We start from the raw sequence: 22,842 nt of genomic DNA on the forward strand, positions 1-22,842 counted from the left end.
CAGGAACATCATCTGAGTCTCGTATTACGAGATAATTAATTTTTAGTAAAGAGGGGTTAGAACTGTCAGATAGCGAAAAATGGGTAAATTTAAGGAATAAAATGTACTTATTGACTAGACCAAAAATTATGAAAATTTTATGGTAAGAAGATATATGAGTCTAGTTACAGGAAAAATTAGCAGATCTTAATTTGGAGTCCTGTAGTTCCAGATATAAATAATTTGGTAACTATGACTCGAAAAAATAGCTTGACTGGAACATAAGTAAAAATGTAAATAGGGTTGTATTACCTTGAGAATCAAGTTGATAAATTGCCTTTTATTTTCATACGGTCTTACTAAGCTATAAAACTTACCCTCTCCTTTTCATTTCATTAGTGCTGTCAGGTTAGCTCAGGGTTGGAGATCGTCAGAGGCAGCATCACACTATCAAGCCATCACCTTTGGAGTATTGACATAGGTGTATTAAGCACCTTCAAGTGAGTGGCATGTATAGGGACTTAGTTTTTATGATAAATGTTGTTATGATTGGCTAAATGTATTGGCTTATATTGATTCATTGTATATTGCCATGAGATGTGGCTTATAATGATTGTGGTTTGTAAGCCTAGTTATTCATGATAAGTTCTACTGCTTGCGATGTGATGATGTTTTTATGCTTGTGGGACATGCATGATTGGTGATAAACCGTAATTTATACATATTTCTATCCCATGCTTAGCACATTTTACGGATGATTTTTCCTTAAAATTGGTGAATTCGATGCTTCTAAAGCCTTAATTTCATGTTTTATACTTAGGTGAGCATAGGAGAGTGAAAGGAACGAGAAACGGGTCAAAAACAGAGAAAATGGGCCAACGTATGAAATCAACACGGCCGGACTTCCTCACACAGGCAGACCACACGACCGTGTCCCTTTGGCAAGGTCAAAACACGATTTACACGGGTAGATCACACGCCCGTGCCCATTTAACAGCCTTGACCACGACCTTAAACAATTGCACACGGGCGTGTCCCTGCCGAGCCCAAGTTTAGTCCAATTCAGAAAAGGTCAATTTTGAGGGCTCTTAGGCATTCCAAAGCCTATTTAAACACCTAAGGAGGCACTTAGACAAGGGACGCAGAGGGGGAAGCAAGGAATTGCTCAAGGAAAGCCGATCGATCCATCTTAAAAGCCGGATTCACCATCAAGACTGAAGATCTCCCTTTAAATTCCCTCAGGAGTTTTGGGTTTTCTTATGTTTTGTTATTTTTATTCTTTTGAGATGTTTTCTTTCACTAGTATGAACTAAAACCCCTAAATACCTAAGGGGAATGAAACCTAAGACGGATCTTGTTATTATTATTTGAATTGTATGATAAATATTTGACTTGTTCTTAATTATGTGTTCTTAATTCTTGTTTTGATATTCCAGGATATTGATTCAAGTTAAGCTCTTATTCAAAGGAGGAATAGACCCTGTCTAAGAGTAAATTTGTCATAATTAAGCGGAGTTGGTTGCGCGCCTAGAGATAGGGTGACAAGATTTTACCGGATTAGGGTGAAACCTTATAAGGGGATCCATAGATTGAGTTAATGCAATCCTAGGACGTTAATTAGAAAGAGATTTCAATTATTCAAACTAGGGTTAGACGTTGTTAGTCTCGAGAGAGATAATAATATAACTTAGGGATCTCTACGGAACAAGTTGAATGAATAAATCGTCCGATTCAGAGTCAAATAGCAAGTGAAGTCTAGGTGGATTTTTCCTTAGGTATTGTCATAATCAATCGAGTTTTCCAAAAAGTATTTTCCCCAAATTTCTTTCTGTGATTTCTTAGTTTAATTAATTAGTTAGATAAACAAAACCCTTTTATTTTTTAGGCTAGATAATAAAAAAGAAAGTTGATACTAGTACTTTTAGTTCCTTTGGGTTTGATAATCCGATCTTGCTAAAGCTATACTACTGTTCGATAGGTACACTTGCCATCATCGTGATAATAGTTAGTTTCAAGAACGATTCATTATAAATATTTAAAACCTGTCACGAATATCACATATCAATTGGTGTTAAGACATGTGTGCATGATAAATGCTTGATGACCAATCAAAATGGTTATAGCTATGAAGTAATTGTATGATATAGAAATAAGACGATGATGATTGAACATGAATGCTTAATGTTTAAATAAGGTCACTTGACAAGGTCAATGAATATGGATTAATGTGTCTAGGCTTGATATTATATGAGTATGTGAAACTTGTGAATGATAGCATGTTAAAGCTAAGAATACACCTTAATGAAGTTTGCTAAATCATTAAAATGATGCCATGATGTATAACTTTGATGTGTGTAAAGATGTGAGGGATTAATGGTAAAAAAAGGCTTGGAAAATAGCCTAAGTGCTAGCCACACGGGCAGAGACATGGTCGTGTGTCTCAGCTGTGTGGATGACACGACCTAGCACACGGGTGTGTGGCTTGGCTGTGTGGTTAAATTTTGTCAGAGAGTTACACGGCCTGAGGGCACGGGCGTGTGACCTTGTTTCATGGAAAGAAATTTTCTAACTTCTCTCAAAACTTTCTAAGGTTCTCAATTTAGTCCCTGACTACTTTCAATGCATGTTTAGGGCATCGTAGGCCTGCGTATGGGACATTATGCATGTGTATGAAAAGTTTTGAATTAAAAAGAAATTTATGGCTCAATTTTTGCATGTATGTGTATGTTTAAGTTCGGTAATGCCTCGTACCTTGTCCCGGCATCGGACACGGGTAAGGGGTGTTACAATCCCCTTCCTTACGAAGCCAAACACTATTCATTATTGTGGTTCTCCTCGTCTGCGCTTTTAGAGAAAAATTCCATCCAAAATCCATAATAGCTCCTCCCCAATTAAATCTAACTAGAAAAATCTTATCATTATGATCCAAGCATCTACATAAGAAGTAAAAAATGTGAGTTTTTCATACCAAAATTTCACATAAGTGAATTTTGATAATGTAAGCACAATCTTCTTCCTTCTCTTCAAAGGTTTTCTGACATCTAACTTTACTCGGATCCTAAGATAATTCTTCAACACTTGTTTTAACTACTTTGAATCGTAACCCAAAAAGTGTCTAATAAAATTCCGCAATTGCTTAACCATAGTCTCCGAGAAGAAATCCAGAGGTAAGTCGTGAACTTGAACCCAAAAAGTCGAGAAAACTAGAGGGACTTGCATTGGGTCCTCATCGTTCTCCAATCAATGAATAATCAATAAATGATTATTAAACATCCAAGGAGTCCCATCGACCACCCATTCAACATCCATCTCATGGAGAAGCTTGAATAAAAATCTCCTCTCCCCCAGATCCGAGATCCAAACACCACCTAAAGGATGCCACATATTTGCTATTGTATTATTCATCGCTAGAAAATGGACAACACTTGTTGTTAGAAAACATCCTACCAAACAATATTCATATGCTGATTTTTGTAACCCTGGATCAATCGATAGTAGCAATGTTTCTTCTTCTTCCCCATGTTCAATATTCAGCCCTACCATTTCTTTCTCCATAGTAGATACTCACTCATAGTAAATACCCAATACCGACCTTCTCAGGAAAACACCTTGAAAAACTTTAGACAAAAGTAAAAATAATCAAAGGTCAAATGACGAAAAAGAAACAAGAACGTGCTACAAAGAAACAAGAACGTGCTACAAAGAGCATACAAGACGTGCTACAGAGAGTAGATTTTTCTAACACACAAAAACTTTTAAAATGTTCTTAATGATGCTTAAATCTATTTATTATTTAAAACTTAAATATTACTAATGGCAAAAAGAAAATCTAAAACTTAAATTTAAAAATGAGATTCATTTTAAATATAACTAAAAAAAAAGTATTTTGAAGCTAAAAGAACTAACTTAGAACAAACTTAGAACTCAAAGTTTCCATATATGTTTCTTTACTTTCTTTTATAATACATATATAATTAAAAATTTAAATCATTGAAAGTTTTTAATATAAATAATTTATTTTTAATAACTTATCATCATTGGTAGTGAATAAATTTATACATTGTAGTGCTATACGAGTGCGAGTAACTATAAAATAAAATCAAATTAATATAAAATACAAATATATGAAAAATTAAAATAAAATATAATCGGATAAAATTTAATAATAACAACTATACATGATGAGATTAAGGATTCGCACATGACAATTGCATATGATAAAACTCGAATCGTGTATTTACTAGAGATGAATATTTTTTGACATTTTGAACATGGATATGCATGTATATTCACATTGCTTGGTGTAAATATCATTAAAACTATATTTAAAAAGGAATAATTAGATAAAAAAATTCAATTGAAGACATTCTCAATCATAATATTGAAAAATATTTTGTTAGGGTTTAAAAGGAACTCTTTAAAAGATTAATACATCTTAATACCTTAATAGAATGTTAGTGGAGTCCACAAGCAAGATCGAATGATATAAAACAGATCAAGTATTTTATAGAAAAGTTATAAAATATTAAAAAAATAAATATTAAAAAAAACTTTGAGAATTTTTTAAAATTATTTATAAAAAAAATATTAGCATACCAAATATTAATCCTATATTAATTAGTGACTAGTATCTCATTTTGTAATTAAGCTTCTGTTTGCCAAGGCAAATCTACCAATATCTCATCACTTGTTTGTTTATTTATTTATTTTTAGTTAACATTTATATATCAACAATATAATTAATTTATATGTATAAAACAATTAAAATTAAAATAAATTATAATTAAAATCAATTATAAATATTTAAATGAATAAATCAGCCAAAGGCATCATTGCTTTGCTCGTTTAACTGAAGCAGACTATTTCAACACTAAAAACTATACTAGTATTATTTTTCATGAATCGTCTTGTCCCCTAATGGAACAATTTTACTATTCAAATCTATCAAATGAATTGCTGAATTTTAGGGTAGACTTAATTGATCATGATTTTCATAAAGCAATTTCCCTGGTCTTTCTTTACGATGAAAATCTACCAGTTGACTAATTTTTGGGTCTATAACTAGAACACAGAAATCAAAGACATCATCACTGTTGACCATGGCTTCACCACAGCAAAAGCTGCATATTTAACTTACTTAATACTCCCTGTAATAAGACTGGTTCAATGAAATGGAAGTTGAAGATCCACATCATATATTCTCCAGAAATCAGAGTACAAGAACCAATTCATGAGAACTTCAATATCATATTAATCAAGCATTTCTGATTAAAGAAACAACCAATCTAACATGCTCCACTTCCATGGTATTTGCAGCCATGATTTCCATAAACCTATGAAACAAACGGTCCATGATATCTGCTCCAAAGTGACTCCCAATCATAGACTCATTGACTGCTCTCATAGCCTTCGCCATTTCTTTAGCTGTCAATGCTCTGTCATAGTTGATCCCTCCATTGACATAATCCCATGGTAATGCTACCACCTCGAAACGATCAACAGCGAACGACCCCTCTTTCTCTACCTCGGCTTGAATCTCTTCCGGGCAAGGTTCGTAATAAGGGGTGTAGTAGCCATCTAACATTTCCTCTTCAACCACCCCGTGCATTTAAAATGCACTGCTTCTTTGTTAGACATGGTTACATATTATGCTGATTGTTGCAAAAGAAGTTAAAACTTAAAGCTTATACCTTTGCAACCAAATCCTGAAATGCTTGACCTAGGTAGTCCCAAAGTAAACAGCTTTGGTCTGAGGTGGGATCTGGTGTTGTTCTGCCCCTTAATGTCAAAACCATGCGCCCTTTGGGAGCTATTTCTTCTGAGCGTAACTTCAGAAATAAAGTGAAATCCTTTCGGAATTGAGTCACGTAGGAATCTATCACGGCTGCTGGACTTGTCCTTGAGATGAAAATCTTCCCTTTGTTTATTACTGGATTTGCTTTGTCGACCAATTCCGGGGGCACCTATGAGAAAAAGCGTTGTTAGGAAGCTTCCTCGATGCATTTTTCTAAAGGAGGAAGAAGAAGACCTACCTGAGAAAGCCAATGAAGGGAAGAAAATGAGTGCACGAAATGCAAGGTTTTGGATGGGAAAAGCCTCCCGTAAAATGAGCCAGGGACCCCCGGTGTGAAAAACGGCCCGAACTTTGGTCCATTCTCTTGCTGTAATTTCTCCTGAAAAGCTGTCAAAGACTGGAAAATAGTGTTGAAATCATTTCCGGGAAGGTCATTAAAAAAACTTGAAATTCTGGTGGTGATCGACCGAGTTCACAGCACTTTTTATACATGATGCTTATGATCTCGGAAACTGCAATGAAAGTGTTCGGTCCCGACGCACATCCGAGGTCCGCGATGGTGATGGTTTCCAGTAAGTCGGTGCAGCAGAAACTCAACATTGCTTGCTTTAACACCGGCATTGACAGGGATAGACAAGTCGACTACAAGAACCAATCAAGTCAGCTTCCTTTAGCCATTAGTGTATTGATATTCTTCTAAAGTACATATATGTGATTTAAATAACAGATAACAGCTATCCTTAAAATATTCAAAGAAATTGACCTGTAATTTTGAGTTATTGGCATAGCTTTCCTCTCCAGTCCCTCCTTTCCTGCTAAGAACTGGCTCCATTTTCTTGATTTAAAAGCTAGCTTAATTTCCTTCTGCAGCTTTCTGTCTATCTATTTTGCCTTGGGAAGCTTTCTTTTAGCCTTAGCCTTTTTCATAACGGGTCTGGTTATAAAATAGGAAATATAATTATTGAAGAAGAAACCAACATGATCGTCCTGTCAGCAAGTTCAACTGGAATGAATACTTATTTTACTATTTCGGCTATCAAACTTGTAAGGACTTTGTTCTTGTTATGATTATTTTTCGGTAACTTGGATTATTAATTAAGTTGAAGCAGATTGCCCCATTTTGCCTGCCATCTTTTGGTATTAATTTCTTGAATTTTGAAACAAATAGGATCGGCATTATCAGCTTACCAAACTGATCGTTTGATCGATTATCATGTCACGTCATGTTCTTTCTTTGTTTCTCCAAATTCTTTCGATCTATCCTTTGTTTTCTATCTTATTGGTAAATTATAACATAGGTTATTCAACTATCGCCACTTTCCTTTTTTTATCACCCACCACTATTATTATCGTTGCCTTCGTCCACCCTTCTCAAAAAAAAAAAAAACCTCAATTTGTATGAAACGCTAAACTAAACATTCTTTGCCGGTAACATCACCTTCTTTCATTTCCTTGTCCGTTATCTTCTTTCTAAACTTAATCTAGTATTTGGAAAATTAAAGGTCTTTGTTTCTAACACTAACAGTTTGAGTTGACCACTACAAGTGCATATTAAAGGGTAGTGAATTTCATATTTAATAATTAAGTGAATAGGAAAAAAGTGCTTGTAGTTTTGAGATTGTGATTAAGTGGGAAACAATGAGCTGTTGAGTTTGAGGGCAATTAATTAACCTTAGGGGTGGGTGGGTGGGTGGTAGGATATGGCATCTGGAGGAGGCAGATGTCATGGTCATGAGCGAGTGCCTCTGGCAGCATTGTTACGCAAAGAGATGAAGAATGAGATGGAGAAGTTAAGTGCGATATATACAATAAATTACGTTGAAATAGAAAGAAAAAGGAAGCTTTTTTTTTTGGAGAAAGGTGGAGGAGGAGGAGGTGGTGGTGGAGGCAATATTGGAAGTGATGGTGGGGCAAGCGGAAGAGGAAGGTAAAATTTGAGAATCGAATTGAGACTATTTGTAACTTTTGATGGTTAATTTTTTAAAATTATGACTAAATTGATATACTACGTAAAATTTGAGGGTTAAATTTGTTATTATACCGATTTTTTACTATCACATCACCTTCTCGTTAGAGATTTAACGAGACTTAACGGAAATGGACCCAAAAAATAATCTCGATTAGTTGGGCGACCAAATTAAAAAAAAAAATGATAGTTAGATGACCAACAAGGAAAAAGGGCAATAATTGGGTGAAAAAAAAAAGATAATTGGGTGACCAAAAAAGAAAAAAGAGCAATAGTTGAGTGACTAGTGGTGTAGTTTACCCTTTCCAAAAAATCAAATGTAAGAAATCAACTATTCTGAGTTACACACGCATGAAAAGATACATAGTATGAAAAATACAATAATATTAGAAAATATTAAAATATTATAAATATTACATTCACAATAAAGAGTTTCGTAAACCGAAATGTGTTCAATATAAATTTTAAATATTTCAATCAATATTTTTTAGTATATACATATACCCAACCCGATCACCAGATTCAAGCTACAAGATGCTACATTTGTTGTCGGAGCCACTACAATCATTTATAATCAATTTGAGAACATTAAAATGTTTAAATACAAGTATCAAATGTGTATAATATGATATAAAATCATTTTTGGGTTTCAATTGAGCTTACGAAAGCTATTTTGAAAATTCGAAGTCAGATTAGGATCAAATTGAAAAATTTACAAAATATCGGGTTGACGTTGCGACTACGGGAACTCTTCGTCGTGACACAACATATTATCTTGGCTCGTTGTGACGTTAAGGAACCTCCGTTGCGTTGTAAACCATGTTTTTCCACAAGTTAATCCCATACATTGTCCAACTAGCATATATAGCATTCATGATTACCTTTAAGTCTTCAATTGATCACTTGCCATAATTTTAACATGCTAACAACCATTTACCAAAACCTCAACACCACTTTCATACATAATTACTAACTATTTACAAGGTGTTGTCTTGAAGGACCAGTCGATAATTGTCGTCATGGTGTCGCCTCGAAGGACTAGTTAATAACTATCGCTACGGTTCCATCTAACTCTCTTGAATCCATTAACACTCCGCCCATTTCTCCATTATGCCAATTTTCGTATATTCGTCTACCCCGCCAAAGTAACTCCCTCTGCACTCCACATATTATAAACATGCATTTCATGCATAACGTTACACTTATCATTAAAACATATAGTACGCCATTTATCAATACGTCATTACACAATCAAATTTGGTATCTAGAGAACATACTTGCAATACTCATTTACCGCGATCACACACAACCATGGAATTCAAATAGAACTAATAGCAGAAATACAAGTAGAACATTCCACCACGATAACACAACAAACACTTGAGTGGAGTACATAAACCCACCTTAAATCCTTCGTCCTCACTAGCTTAGCTTTTCAAATGACAGAGCCTCCTTTGTCTTGGAAGCAAAGCATGACAACTAGATATACTGGTTAAACCAAAGGTATCCAAACCTTAAAACATCGAATCCATTATTATACAAAAGCTTTTCAGAAATCTTTACTTCTCTTTTCCTTTAATTTACGAGTACAAAGAGACTTAGGAGCTTACCAGCTTACTGATTTGTTGTAATTCGTTGTAGTAGATTAAACCATTTTTCGTACTTAAGGAGCTTATGTAAAAACAATTTCGTTATATTTTTACTTAGTTTTTATTTTTAGTTTGTAAATAAAAAAAATGTGATTCAAACTATTTATATGACCTTAGGGGACAAAAGAGCCCTAAAGGAAGGCTAACATATCCGATAAGTGTGCAGGATATCATTTGGAGGCATAAAAACATGAAACTAGTTGCGATGTTGCAACACGAAGTGTCAATGTCGCAACATAGTGAACAAAGCACCCAATAAAGAAAATTGCCTTCAATGTCGCGACACATTCAGAGGGTGTCGCAACACCACCCTGAAATCAAGCCTAAACCTGTAAACTGCCATCAGTGTGACGACATAGACCAGAGGTTGTTGTGACACCACATTGACGAGGAGAATTAATGAGTCAAGGGTGTTTTGGTCTGCACAATAAACTTTAACGTAAAAATGTCAGTCGAATTAGGTCAATGGATGATGACCAACCCTAAATCTATAAACAGACATCTCTGAACACTTCATAATCACCTTTTATTCAAGTTTTAGTTTGCAACTTTATTTAGTTTTAGTTTTCAGTTTTCTTTAGGTTATTTTATACTTAGGTTATTTTTATTTGTAATTTTGTTCTAGTTTTATTCTCGTTCTTTGGAGAATTCAGTTTTTGGATTTATCAACTTTTTGTGGATTTCTGCTTTTGCGATTATCAATACAAATCAGAATTCTTCTTAAACCTTATTCTTGATTTCTTACTCATGTTTATCTTTTCAATCAAGTTTATGTGTTTATGAGATCCATAAAGAACTAATCCTCTTATGGAAGATTAGTAAGTGGATGTAGGAGTAATTAATTTCTACGTAGGGTTTCTTTGCGGATTAGTTGGTTGGGATAGGAAGAACCTAAAACCCTAGGCCTGACAACCCTAGGAAGTCATCTAGGTGGGAATGAACCCAAAATCCGTGAACACTTTACCCCAATCCGGTCTAGACTGTGAGGTTGAGAGATAAGTAGTTCTTATTGACTAATTAGTTCAGTCGAAGATCAAGAGATCCTGCTAGGTTAATGACTAGTTAATTGGATAGAACTCGAAATAGGAGTTAGTTATGACCATCGAAGTGAGTTAATCTTCCATCCTTAAAATTGATTAAGTCTACAAATTAATTTTTTGTCTTCATTTTTGTGCATCTTAATTATTTTTATAAAGTATGATTTTTCATCGCCTTAGAAATTTAGTTAAATTACTAATTAGATCTATTAACATCGAAGTTAGAATTAGTTAAGTTTCGCCTCCCATGGATACGATTCTCAGATTACTTTCATACTTCATTGTATAAACTATATTACAACTTGACCCGTATACTTGCGGAAACCGCCTAACAATATTTGGTTGTAATATTCACACTCTAGACAATAGTACGTCAAGAGGCAGTCACTTACTGGATTCTTTACTTTCCAAACTTGAGTCTCACATTTACTGCCCCATGTAGAGCTTCCCTTAACTTTCTCATTTCGGAGCAACCGAAGAAGACAATGCTGATAAGAAGAAGATTATAAACATAATTAAGTAAAAGTCTTTTTGCAAAAAAATCCTTCCTCGCACGCATATATATACCTCTAATTTGCACGATCTCCATAGCCCAAAATAACCGTCCATCACTACTCATTCCGTCTCACACTAAGGAACCAATCGGTCCAACTTAATTGAACCAGAATTAGATTTCGACTAATTACCAATCAGCCACAAAATTTTCTAGGTTTTCCATTAGAGCCTGCCAACTTGCTATTTTATTCAATTAACTCTCCACCTTTCCTAAATTAGGGACTTTAACGAAAATCAGGTGTGACAATATGTTTGGAATGATGAAATGACATATATGTTTCGCAATTCTGATAGAATGACACTGAATGGGAATGTATTGTACGTATTAAAATGTTGTAAAATTGTAATTGATGAACTCACCTTATTGATGTGAAATGTGATGATAGGAAAGTCATATAGTTAGCTAATTCATTATGTTAGTTTTGAATTGAGGTGTGTTTACTGTTTTAGCTCCTATGAACTTAATAAGCATACGTAATTCTTACTTTGTTGTGTTTTCTCTGCTTGAAGTTATCTTTTGTGGAACAAGGTGATCGAATCACTTTGGAGATCACACTATTAAGATTTTGATTCAGTAGTCTTTTTTATCATTTTGGACCCCGGTTATGTGGCATGTGTATAGGAGATGTTTTACATATGTGTTTACTTTGAATGCTTATAAGTTTGAATCATAAATGATGCTTAATTTTGAATGGTTACATGTTGTGTACATAAATATGCATGTCAGCTATGTGCTAGTTTATGGTTGAAGTACACGAATGCTAAGGTTGGTGATGGAATGGTAAAGTAATGGATGAATGTGAATGGTATGCATTGTGAGAGTAATGGAAAATTGCATGATCGAACAAAAGATGATTGAGAATGTATTGAAGTTGTGTATAGTTTATGGAAGTTGCATTTTAAGGACCATTTGAGCCATATACTATGGGTATGTTTGTATGTGAAGGTGCCAAATTTGTGGCATATTGGTTGTTAAAAATCAATGTCTTTAATATGGAATGTTGGTGTATGTTTGAATAGTGTTTTGTGTAGGTTATATGTGTGCTTAAGTCTATTTTTGAATTGGTTTTAGTTTGAGCATGAAAATGGTACCAAAACTTGAGATTTTTAACTTTCTGGCAAAAAGAATTGATACCGTAAACTGAAGTATGGGCACTTTACCAAATAAATAATATTTTAAATCGACAGAATGTCAATTTGGTATCGGTAAAATTAACTCGTTTTCAAAATTTGAAATTAGTAGAATGCCAAAATGGTATCAATAAATTTTTATAGTATCGATACCTATCATAAAAGTATCAGTACTTTTTCCTTCAGTATCGGTACCTTTCTAAAAACTTTGAAAATTTTATAGTTTGATCCTTATTCATGCTCGAGTCAACTTTAGTGCTTTCCTAAGCTCGATTGAGTTTTGATTTTGCTTGTATGTTGTGATGTGCATGCAATTATGATTAGAATTGTTGATTAAATGAATAAATGTTGAGATTTAAATGTGAATTTTATCGGTAATATTAGTAGCATCCCACAACTCGGCTCCAACGACCGGGCTGGATGAGGGGTGTTACAATTTTAGTTGTATGTGGTAAGGATGATATGAATAACATAGGTGATTGTGGTCATAATCACATTGTTTATAATGATTTTGTTGGGGCCTGACTTGGTAGTTCACGTTGGTCGATTGGTGTTGAGGAGGCAGCTTAATGATGTTGTAGTTGAATGTTTTTTAAAAAATAAAATAAAATTAGGGGTTTTGAAAGCATGGAGCTTTATTGGGTAGAGACATAGTTTTTGTTTTCTTCCAACAAATGGAACCAATTGTTGATACAAGATTTAGGCTTGGTGGTTGAAGGTGGTTCACACCATAATTTCGAGAGCCATTAAGAGAAACATGAAAGGTTTAGAATGAGGTTTTGAAGATGGTTTTATTATTGAACTAGGGAGAAAAGACTTGTCTTCTTTTAATGATGATGTTTTTTACTTTAGTGTTGTTTTTTTAATTCAATATAAACTAAACTCTTTTTTTTCTAGAACAATGATGAATCTTATTTCTTAGTTAATCAATTTATTTTCTTTTCAGTTGTTTTAATCCTTGTTAATTATTTATTTAGTCTTGTGCTTATTTAATCTATTTGTCTATTCACCAAATTGTATTAATTTGATTACCTTGACTTGTCTTGGAAGAGAAAGTTAGAGTTGAGATCTAGAATTAATAGATTAGGATTAACTTTAGTAGTGATGAAAAACGAATTAATTTGTGGCTACGATAGGAATATACATGATGCCATTATTAACCTAATAGATTTGTTTTTAGTGACTTCACCCAACTTGTGGGGAAGGGGATTAAGTAAGATAGGTACTAGAAGGGTATTGTTAATGCAATTGAATCATTGATTAGTAATTACGTAGATTGAAGAATTGGATGAGAGATAATTGATTAATTCGATTAGATGAAATAAGAGTTCTAAGTCTCTAAAACTAATTGAAGAACTTGCTTAGTTTAATTTTAGTAGTAATTAAATTTTATTTTATTAACCTAGATTAGATAAAATTGAATAATATACTTAAGTATCTTAGAATTTAATTATCATAAAAACATTATTCTTTTATCACTTTATTTTTTCATCCACATGCATTCGTGTTACAAATTTCCCTCTTCGCTCCATTGAATAGTTGTTCTACTCCATAGTGGAGTAATGAAGCCCCGTGAAAATACGATGAGATGTGACTAGATCTACTTAGGATGAGATTTACTATCCTATAAATAATTGGTGGCAACATCTGTAATAAATGTGACAAGAAGAATGCGGTTTTCGGTAACATATTGTGGCGGTTGGACAAACTTTTGATTTCTTTTGGCCAAGTACTTTGGGTATATATGTTTGGGTTTCAAATGTAGCCTTCTATTTCTATATGATCGCCAAGAATTCAAGACAAGATGAAAATGGAGGCCAAAATGAACAGTGTTGCTTGACTGACAGTGCTTCTACCAGTACGAGGATGCAATGGTCAAACAAAAACGAAGTGTACATCCCAATAAGGAGCAGTACTACAAGTACCCAGGGCTATTTTGGACTGGGTCGTAAAACCCCCACAGTCACACATACAAAAGGGCAGGGTAAAGAAAAATTAGTCCCAGAAGCATGGACGATTACTTTACTTGATAACCATTTCAAGAAGAAGGGTTCCTCCATAATCTCTCTCATATTTCATCATTTCTACTCGGAATTTCCTCGGTCGTTAGTAGGTCCCCTACAGTACTCTCTATTCTATGACTATGATAGATTCCACGTCAAATTTCTTTCACATTTTCAGCGTTAGGGTTTTAGTTTTAAGATTCTAGCATCGCTTTTCCATGCCAATTTAATACATCTCTCCCTGCGTTTTTTTTTTGGTTTGAATTTTCTTGATTTTAAAGCATTTTGTGACTTTGACTCGCTTTTGGCTACCAGCATTTCTTGTTTTACTATGAGGTCACTAGAAATTCTGTTTTATAGTTTCTTAATTGCTTTAATTTTAGAGAATGTTTTGTGTATGGTTGATTGTAGGGTTTTGGTTGTAGATTTTGTAGATGGCAAGCCGGGTTACTCGCTCAAGGAGACAACAGCAACCATCTCAACAGCAGGAACAGCATCCGAGAGTTCGATGGACGACGTTCCTCACTAAGACACTTGCTGACCTGTTGGTTGAACAGGTTCACGGAGGGAACAGGCACAACAATTCTTTCAACAAGAGAGCTTGGAAGTCCATGTGTGATGAGTTCTATGAGAAAACTAGTTTGAAATGGGACAAGGAGCAATTAAAGAACCGATATGGGGTTTTGAGGAGGCAGTATGTTCTCGTTAAATCACTTCTTGATCGAAGCGAGTTCAGTTGGAATGAATCTACTGGGGTTATAATAGGTACAGATGAAGCCTGGTTTGATTTTACCAAGGTAGGATATACTCTATCAATGCTTGTTTTGTGTGAATGAAATCTCCTTCAATCCCTTGAACCCCAGGTCATACATGTTCTTCATTGACAGGGTCATCCAGATGCTGAAACCATAAAAGCCAGCGGCTGCTCAATTTACAAACAGCTTTGTACTATTTTCTCAGAGCCAATGACCAATTGGAAGCATGACTACTCTGCTGAACTTGGTGGACAAGTTCCTTCCTCACTTCCTTCTTTGGAACCATTGAGCAGAATTCAAGAAGAGTCCTCGTCCTCGTCTGAGGAAGTAGAGGATGTAGCAGATGATCCAGATGCAGTTCAACCTTCTGCTTCTGTTTTGATTAGTAGTCACAAAAGGGGACGCAGGGGAATTGATGATGCTATTGCTGCTGCAATATTGGAGATGGCAGCAACTTCGAAGCTGAGAACAGCCGCTGTAACACAACGTAATGCCAGATATAGTATACTTCGTTGTATAAAAGAATTGGATGAGATTGAAGGCCTTGAAGAGCGAGTCTACTTTGCTGCTCTGGAGTTATTCAACAATCCTAATGCTAGAGAAATATTCTTGTATTCTTGTCTCTCAAAGGAGATAAGCGCTTGACTTGGTTGCACTGCAAGTGCGTTGCTCCATCCAATGCACTAGAGTGATAGAAGGCAACATTTTAGAAGAGCGAGTCTACTTTGCTGCTCTGGAGCTATTCAACAATCCAAATGCTAGAGAAATGTTTTTGTCTCTCAAAGGAGATAAGCGCTTGACTTGGTTGCACTGCAAGTGCGTTGCTTCATCCAATGCACTAGAGTGATAGAAGGCAACATCTTATTGTTTATTAGATTAGACAAACCCATTCTTATATTGGCAACCTGTTAGAAACTCAAATATATGACTTTTTCAATCATCAAGCTCTTTTAAGCTTTGGCACTGACACCCAGAACTTTTAGCAGAAAATGTATTTGAATGTGCTTGGTTAATGAAAATTGAGGCATAGATTTGATCACCGTTGTTTGCTTTTCTGAAACTGGATCCTTTATTCAGGCATGGAGAAAGGGCCATTATGTGTTTTCGGACTGTGTCTTAACAAATTTCCATTGCCATTGCCTGTGAATCTCAGATGTTGGCTCATTAGAAGGGATCTACTTTTAGTTGCTGATCCATGCGTGTGAACCTGCTGGATCTCATACAAGCTTCTCCATATTACACATCAATCTGCATAACAAGCAAAATTATACCTTTAAACTACATAGTTATATCTCCAAACCTCAGTTATGGTAAAGAAAGTTGCGCAGAAAAAACGATATCAATTGTGTTGTAACGTTCTTTATGTTGCCACTGAAACAGCATTACCTGCGTTATCCTTTGTTTTATGAATGTTATTTAAATCAAATAGAAATACTTCTTCTGTCAATTAGTAGAATGCAATGAAAAACTGATAAAGTAATCTGAATATCTCTTTATCAAAAGATTTGGGCAAATGCAATGCAAAATCTAAACGAAAGTGTTTTTTATTATCTTGATGGGTGTGGATGCGCCTTATTTGAGAGGCATACATAAATAAAATGTAAATAATACTTAAGGCTACAACCTTAAGAACTGCTACCCTTTCTTTTTCAGGAATAGGAGTCAAGTAGGTAAGGAGAACAAGTAATCTGAATATCTCTTTATCAAAAGATTTGGGCAAATGCAATGCAAAATCTAAACGAAAGTGTTTTTTATTATCTTGATGGGTGTGGATGCGCCTTATTTGAGAGGCATACATAAATAAAATGTAAATAATACTTAAGGCTACAACCTTAAGAACTGCTACCCTTCCTTTTCAGGTATAGGAGTCAAGTAGGTAAGGAGAACAAGTTCATCTCCACCCTTAGAATATTAAGTTACTTACGAAACTAAATTAGTTAATCAACTTCAGGCTCTAGGACTCAAAGAAAGAGTAATATCTTGGAAGACCTTAAGCCTCTTATCAGTTTTCTTTGGAAACATCCTTTGAGTCACTGCTTCATTTGCTGGGCCTAGAACTGCTGCTGCAATGATAGCCTCTTCAAAGTCTTGGCTATCTGGTAATAAATCAACCAATTTGTCTCCTTTCTCTTCAGTTGAAAGAGAGAGCCTTCTTCTAGTCTTAATCTCCGGTTTTTCCGGTTCTGCAGATAAAAGCTTTGTGCAGTCTCCACCCATTTCATTCACTCTCATAGAGTTAGCTGAGTTTCCTGACCGTGTTCTTTTAAGGGTCTCATGCAATTGATTCACAACTGGAGCTTTCACCTCCTTCACCAACTTTGACGAGTAGAAGGGCGGTGCATCGATATTTAGAGAATTTCCGAAAGGAAGAGCAACTGGTTTTGGTTGAGGGATCACCACTTGGCTTACCATTACATTCGAATTGATGTTCTCATCAGCAAAATCATCTTGGGGTATAACTGCATTTGATTTTGGCAAGCTGATGGGGTCCTTGCAAGGCTGAGGTTGCCAAATTGATGAAGAACCAAGGAAGGCGTCAAAGAGCCGGCTTTGTTCGACCCGATCCCCTCCTCCTTTATTCATCATCTCCGACTCAAGATCCTGGAGCATCTGCTGTGCCCTCTCATAGGCCTTAAGATGGGAATCTACCCCTCTTGGTCCATCAGCCACTGCTGGTTTCACTCTTCGCAAGGTTTCTTTAGCCTCCCCAATTCTACCTTGCTTCATCAAACAAATACCCCGGTTACACATCTTGTTATTATCGGCAGCAATCGAAAGTGCCCGCCGATAAGCATCTTCTGCTTCGATATAGTTGTTTTGCTGCATCAATGCCCAGCCCAAGTTTCCCTGAAAACGGAAAGTTTCTTAAATTCATGTATCCGTTTTAAGGTTTACCAGCAAAGATGAAAAGATTGAAGGCTTACCAGCAACCGTGTGGCTTCTTGCTCGACAGAGACCTGAAATTTCTTTCCTTGAGATCGGGCTGTCTTGGTGCGCTTTCCATTGAAAGCCAGTCCTTGTTGAATCAAATACAATTTGTGCTTCAACAATGCTATTTGGTCATCCAACCTTCCACATCTCTGTAGAATTATAATAACCATCATCTGTTAAAGACCAATACAAGTTTATATAATATTTAATGTTTACATTGGTGTAACAAGACCTTGTAGAGATCCAATAGAATGTTATCAAGAGACTCCTGCGCTTGATCTGAGCATCTACTACGGAGAGACTTGATAGCTTCAATGGCTTCCTCTGCTCTATTTTGCTGCTTCATTACAATGGCCATGTCTTTCAAAGCACTATCAACTCTATCCCCTGCATTTATGGCTGCCCAAAACAAAGGAATCGCCCTCTCCGGATCTTTTTCTACCAACTGAAAACAAAAGTAAAATTAATAAAGAAGATTTCAACTCTTGTACAATCAACTGGAAGACACCCAGAAACTTACTTGAACGTTCTTGGCTCTAACATAAGGAGTGTCACCGACTGGGACTTTGTGGATGGCATGGAAGGACTCGGAGCGAGTTCTCAGAACCCCGAGGGGCTTTGCCGGAGAAGTGGGGGCCGATTTAGAAGGCCTGAATCCAGGAGGAGCGTTCCACACATCTTGCAACATCTTCGAAAACCCACTTTCTTTTTCTGATTTCCTTTTAGTATTTATGAAATTTGATATCGAAGATGATGAAAGATAAGAGGGGAGTTTCTGAGAGAAGCGAAGCGAGTGCCAGGAAAAGAATAGAACCGATTTAGAGAGAGGTTTTGGGATAAAATTTTTTTTTGAAATTTTCGACCGTTGTGGTTACCGTTTTGGGTACTAGCCGTTGGCTAAAGCATGGACTGAACAGGATTTCTTTAATAATTTATTTAGCCACATAAGAAATATTTCATATTATTATATTTATGGTTAATGTACTAATTACCCTAAAATTGCACCCAATTATCACTTTGACACTTAAACAACTTTTTTTTATCAGTTTACTGCTTGAAATTTTCATTTCGTTATCAGTTTTCCCCAGCAGTTAATGACATTAAAAAACTTTATTTTCTTAAAATATTTTTTTAAAAAAGAAATACGGAAAAAATAGCAGAAAGTTCAGAAGAATTCTATTTTTTTTAAAAAAATCACAATAATACACAGAATTATATAAAATCCCAGAAATTTTAAAAATATTTATTTTTATTTTTAAAAACACATTAAACACAATAAAGAGAAAATAAAAAAATTTAAAGAAATAAAAAAAACTTAACAAATGAAAAATATATGGGAAGTTATATAACTTTTTTAGAAATTTAAAAATATATATTTCTTTTTAAAAAACACATTAGCGAAAATACAAAAATTGTCAAAAAAAAATTTGAAAAAACTTTTTTTAAAATAAGAACAACTATGAAAAGCTTTAAAATCACTTTTTTTTTAATGTGTTAAGGGATTGAAAATTTCAAATACCAAGTTGATACAAAATATTATTTGGATACCAAAGTGATAATTGGGTGCAACTTGGGGGGGGGGGGATAGCACATTAACCCTTATATTTATTTACCTTCTAAATCATGATAGAGTAAAGTTAGGCGCCTGGTGGCATTCCAGCTTTCCTTCTCCCTTCAGGACCTATCCGAAAGAGAATCCAGTATTTCTCGGTCGTGAATATCTGAATAGGGCGAACCGCCCCGTGGATATCTTTGCTTCGGAACAAAACAATTAGAATAGAATTAGGCTCGGTCAACTAGAGTGTGTATTATCCATATATTATCCATATAGGGGATCCTCCAGTTGAGAAGATCCATCGACCTGAGACGAAGAGAAAGGTCTATCTATTTTATTTAGTTATTCAGTTAAACCAATGATTCGTTAGTGGAGCAGATAGCAACAACCATTTCATTCGACATGCGTATTTTTTATTTTCCAATGGATTTACATAGAGTAAAAATTTGAAAGTTAAAATGTATTGTAAGCCATATACACTTTGTATATTTAAAATTTAGTATTTCTATTTTGATTTCAAGAATTTAGTCATTCTATTTTTCAAATTTAAAAATTCAGATCTAGTTGTTATCATCGTTATTTTTTTAAAAAAATATTGGTGTGACATTTTAAAATTAAAATTTTCTATTAGACATTGTACTTTTTGTAAGTTATTGATTTAGTACTTGTACTTTTCTTTGATCAATTTTAGTCTACATACTTTTCAAGTTGGTTAATTTTAGTCCTTGTACTTTTCAATTTTTGAAAATTTAGTCTTGACCAGATGGCAACAGTTAAATTCTACTATTAGTCTTGTATTATGCATAAAGTTAGAGATTTAGTCCATGTTCTCCTTAGTTGCTATTTTTTTTAATTTCAAATTTTTAATTTTGTAACACCCTTTACCCATTTCAATCGTTGGACCAAAGTTACGAAATGTTACCAAAGTAATCGAAACTAAAAACTTTAAAATTAAAGCATGCAACATTCGCTCCTATCTCAATTGTAATCATATGATAACTTTCAAATAGAAATCGAGACCAAATCAAGCTTACGAAAGCTCTATTAGTGACCCGGGCATGACTTAGGACCAAATTGCAAAATTTTAAAAGTTTAAACTCCACATCATGATGAACCATTCCCACGTCGTGGTGTTGTCAAGATAGTGAGTCATGTCAAAATCTCGAACCATCTAATGTCGGGATGTCACATACTTTCTTTTGACATTTCGAGGAGGAGGATTTCATAACTAAGTCTAGAATGAACAAAAGACTATTGAATCGAAGATTGAATAGTGTGAGTTCCGAGTTGGTCCAATTTTCACATTCTACAAAAGATAACTACATGACAAGAAAACAACAACATAGTAAGTATTTAAAATTCTTAACAAGTTCATAAGCATAGAATGTTAACTTACCTTATTTACAAATTTATAAATAATATCTAAATAACTTGTCAATCTAAACCTAATCATGACAATACAATTCTACGAGATAAGATTACATGTTCACTTCTTATACAATTCATTTACATGTAACTCTAGAGTAACTTAATACCTTAAAAGTATACCAAGGTTATTACAAATTCAACCATAGACATGTACATATTATTCCATATTGAAATCATTTCTCTATTACTATTCATTTATCCTGAGGAGCACTGGTAAAACAAATAAGGGCACTAAAGTGCAATTAATGGCATCGGAGTGCAATCAGGGGCAGCTTTCTTTACAAATCAGTCTGAATATTACCCTTTTGTACTAATATATATACAACTCAAATTATATATTCACATGTAAACTTTATAATTCAATTATCTATAATAATCAAATGTAATGATGCTATATGAACTTACCTGGCAAAAATCATGGTAAACAAAATGTCAGGGGCTAATAGTAATTTTCTCTTTTTCTCGATTATCTACTGGTTGATTCAAATATTGATTTATATAGTAATTCATTTCAATTTATCAGTTTCAATTACCTTATAATACCTTATTCTATACATATGACATTTTAAATTTCACTTTGCACAATTTTCCTAAAGTTTCACATTTTATTCAATTTATTTCCTAAAATCAGAACTACCATAACTTTCACATTAAAGATCCGTTTTTCAATCCATTTTCAATTTCATCCTTCTATAACCCTCTAGAATCAATAATTACAAAAATTTCATATCAAATTTAAATAATTAAATCTTAGTCTCTATACTCATAACTAGAGAATTACACTTTACAAATTAGTATTATATCACATCTAGAGGTGTGCATGGGCCGGGCCACACGGCCCGGTCTGAAGGCCCGCCTGAAAATTGGGAGGGTTTGGACAAAAATATAGGCCTGAAAAATGAGCTTGGACAAAAAAATTAGGTCAGTTTAAAAAATGGGCCGGGCCTCGGGTAAGGCATTTTTGGCCCGAGCCCGGCCCGACCCGCCCGAATTCACTACATGACAAAAAATCTATTTTTTAAATATTATTTTCTTATTGTTTTCTCCCTATTTTGCTACTATTTTACTATTATATTGCTACTATTTTGTTGTTATTGTTTAAATATTGTATAAAATTTATTTTATTGTTAATTTTTATTATTATTTTAAACACATTTGTTAATTTTGTTATTATTTTAGAAGCATTTGCTTGTTAAGTTGCATCTATTTTAGTGTTATTTAAGTATACATATTTTTTAAAATTTATTTTCAATATGTTGAGAAATATTTATTTTGATGTTTTTAGTATTTTTGATAGTTTATATATATTTTAAAATTATATAAAAAATAATATAAAAATTAATATAGGCGGGCCGGGTCGGGCCCGAATTTTAACATTTTTATTCGGGTAGGGCTTGGGCAAAATTTTAGGCCCATTTTTTAGGCCGGGCCAGGCCCGGACTTAAATTTTTAATTAGACCCGACTCAAACCCGGCCCGGCCCATGCACACCTCTAATCACATTTAAGCTTACAATCAAACCATATAACAGCAAAAGCTTTAAAAATAATCAATGAAAACATTTCAAAGGTTTAATAGTTTTGCGATCTAATCCTCGGATTAGCTATATCAACCTCCCAAGATTTCAAAAATATAAAAACTACAAGAAATAGACTCGATTTACCAATCGAAAATGGAAGCTTGAACGGCAAAACCCTAATTCTTTTCTTCCATGGACGGTTGAAGAAGAAGCAAAATAAAGATGGTGGCTTCTTTTTCTTTTGTTTTTCTTTTTAACTTAAATTATAACATATGTTTTATTATTTTAATCTTTAAAGACATAAATTAACTCATGAAAATTGTTTAAATAAAGCCACTAACCGTCCACCAGTAATGAAAAGTGGCTAAATTGTTGCTTTGACTCTTACTATTATACTATTTAGCAGATTTAATTAATAAAAAATTTATAGCGATTAATTTTTATGATTTAGTCATTGTACCTTAATTACTAGCTGTTCAATAAAATTATTGGATCAAAAATTAATATAACAATATAATAGACTCAAAAATATTAATTAATA

The 22,842-nt window shown here is 34.2% G+C and overlaps 2 protein-coding genes and 1 pseudogene across 7 annotated transcripts; 1 reads left to right on the top strand and 2 right to left on the bottom strand.

Annotated features, from left to right (window-relative positions):
• Positions 1-5,233: 5,233 nt before the first annotated feature.
• Positions 5,234-6,605, bottom strand: LOC107958376 (probable methyltransferase TCM_000168; annotated as a pseudogene).
• A 7,164-nt stretch (positions 6,606-13,769) lies between these two features.
• Positions 13,770-15,908, top strand: LOC107895837 (L10-interacting MYB domain-containing protein). Of its 6 annotated transcripts, none has more exons than XM_016821072.2 (3): positions 13,770-14,220; positions 14,540-14,911; positions 15,002-15,908. In XM_016821072.2, exons 2-3 carry the CDS (start codon positions 14,549-14,551, stop codon positions 15,512-15,514), a joined length of 876 nt encoding a protein of 291 aa, XP_016676561.1. In that variant the 5' UTR covers positions 13,770-14,220; positions 14,540-14,548; the 3' UTR covers positions 15,515-15,908. The 6 variants fall into 6 exon arrangements, with proteins under 6 accessions (XP_016676561.1, XP_016676555.1, XP_016676564.1 ...); XM_016821066.2 differs by having other exon boundaries at positions 13,845-14,224; positions 14,526-14,911; XM_016821075.2 differs by having other exon boundaries at positions 13,845-14,224.
• Positions 15,909-16,604: 696 nt separating this feature from the next.
• On the bottom strand, positions 16,605-18,699 carry LOC107895830 (protein POLLENLESS 3-LIKE 2). The gene is made up of 4 exons (XM_016821050.2): positions 18,321-18,699; positions 18,033-18,245; positions 17,794-17,949; positions 16,605-17,716 (listed from the first exon to the last, which is right to left on the bottom strand). The coding sequence occupies exons 1-4, from the start codon at positions 18,486-18,488 to the stop codon at positions 16,817-16,819; spliced, it is 1,437 nt and encodes a 478-aa protein (XP_016676539.2). The 5' UTR covers positions 18,489-18,699; the 3' UTR covers positions 16,605-16,816.
• Positions 18,700-22,842: the final 4,143 nt, after the last annotated feature.

This window comes from Gossypium hirsutum, chromosome A11, assembly GCF_007990345.1.
Source record: "Gossypium hirsutum isolate 1008001.06 chromosome A11, Gossypium_hirsutum_v2.1, whole genome shotgun sequence".
In the NCBI taxonomy this organism is placed as follows: domain Eukaryota; kingdom Viridiplantae; phylum Streptophyta; class Magnoliopsida; order Malvales; family Malvaceae; genus Gossypium; species Gossypium hirsutum.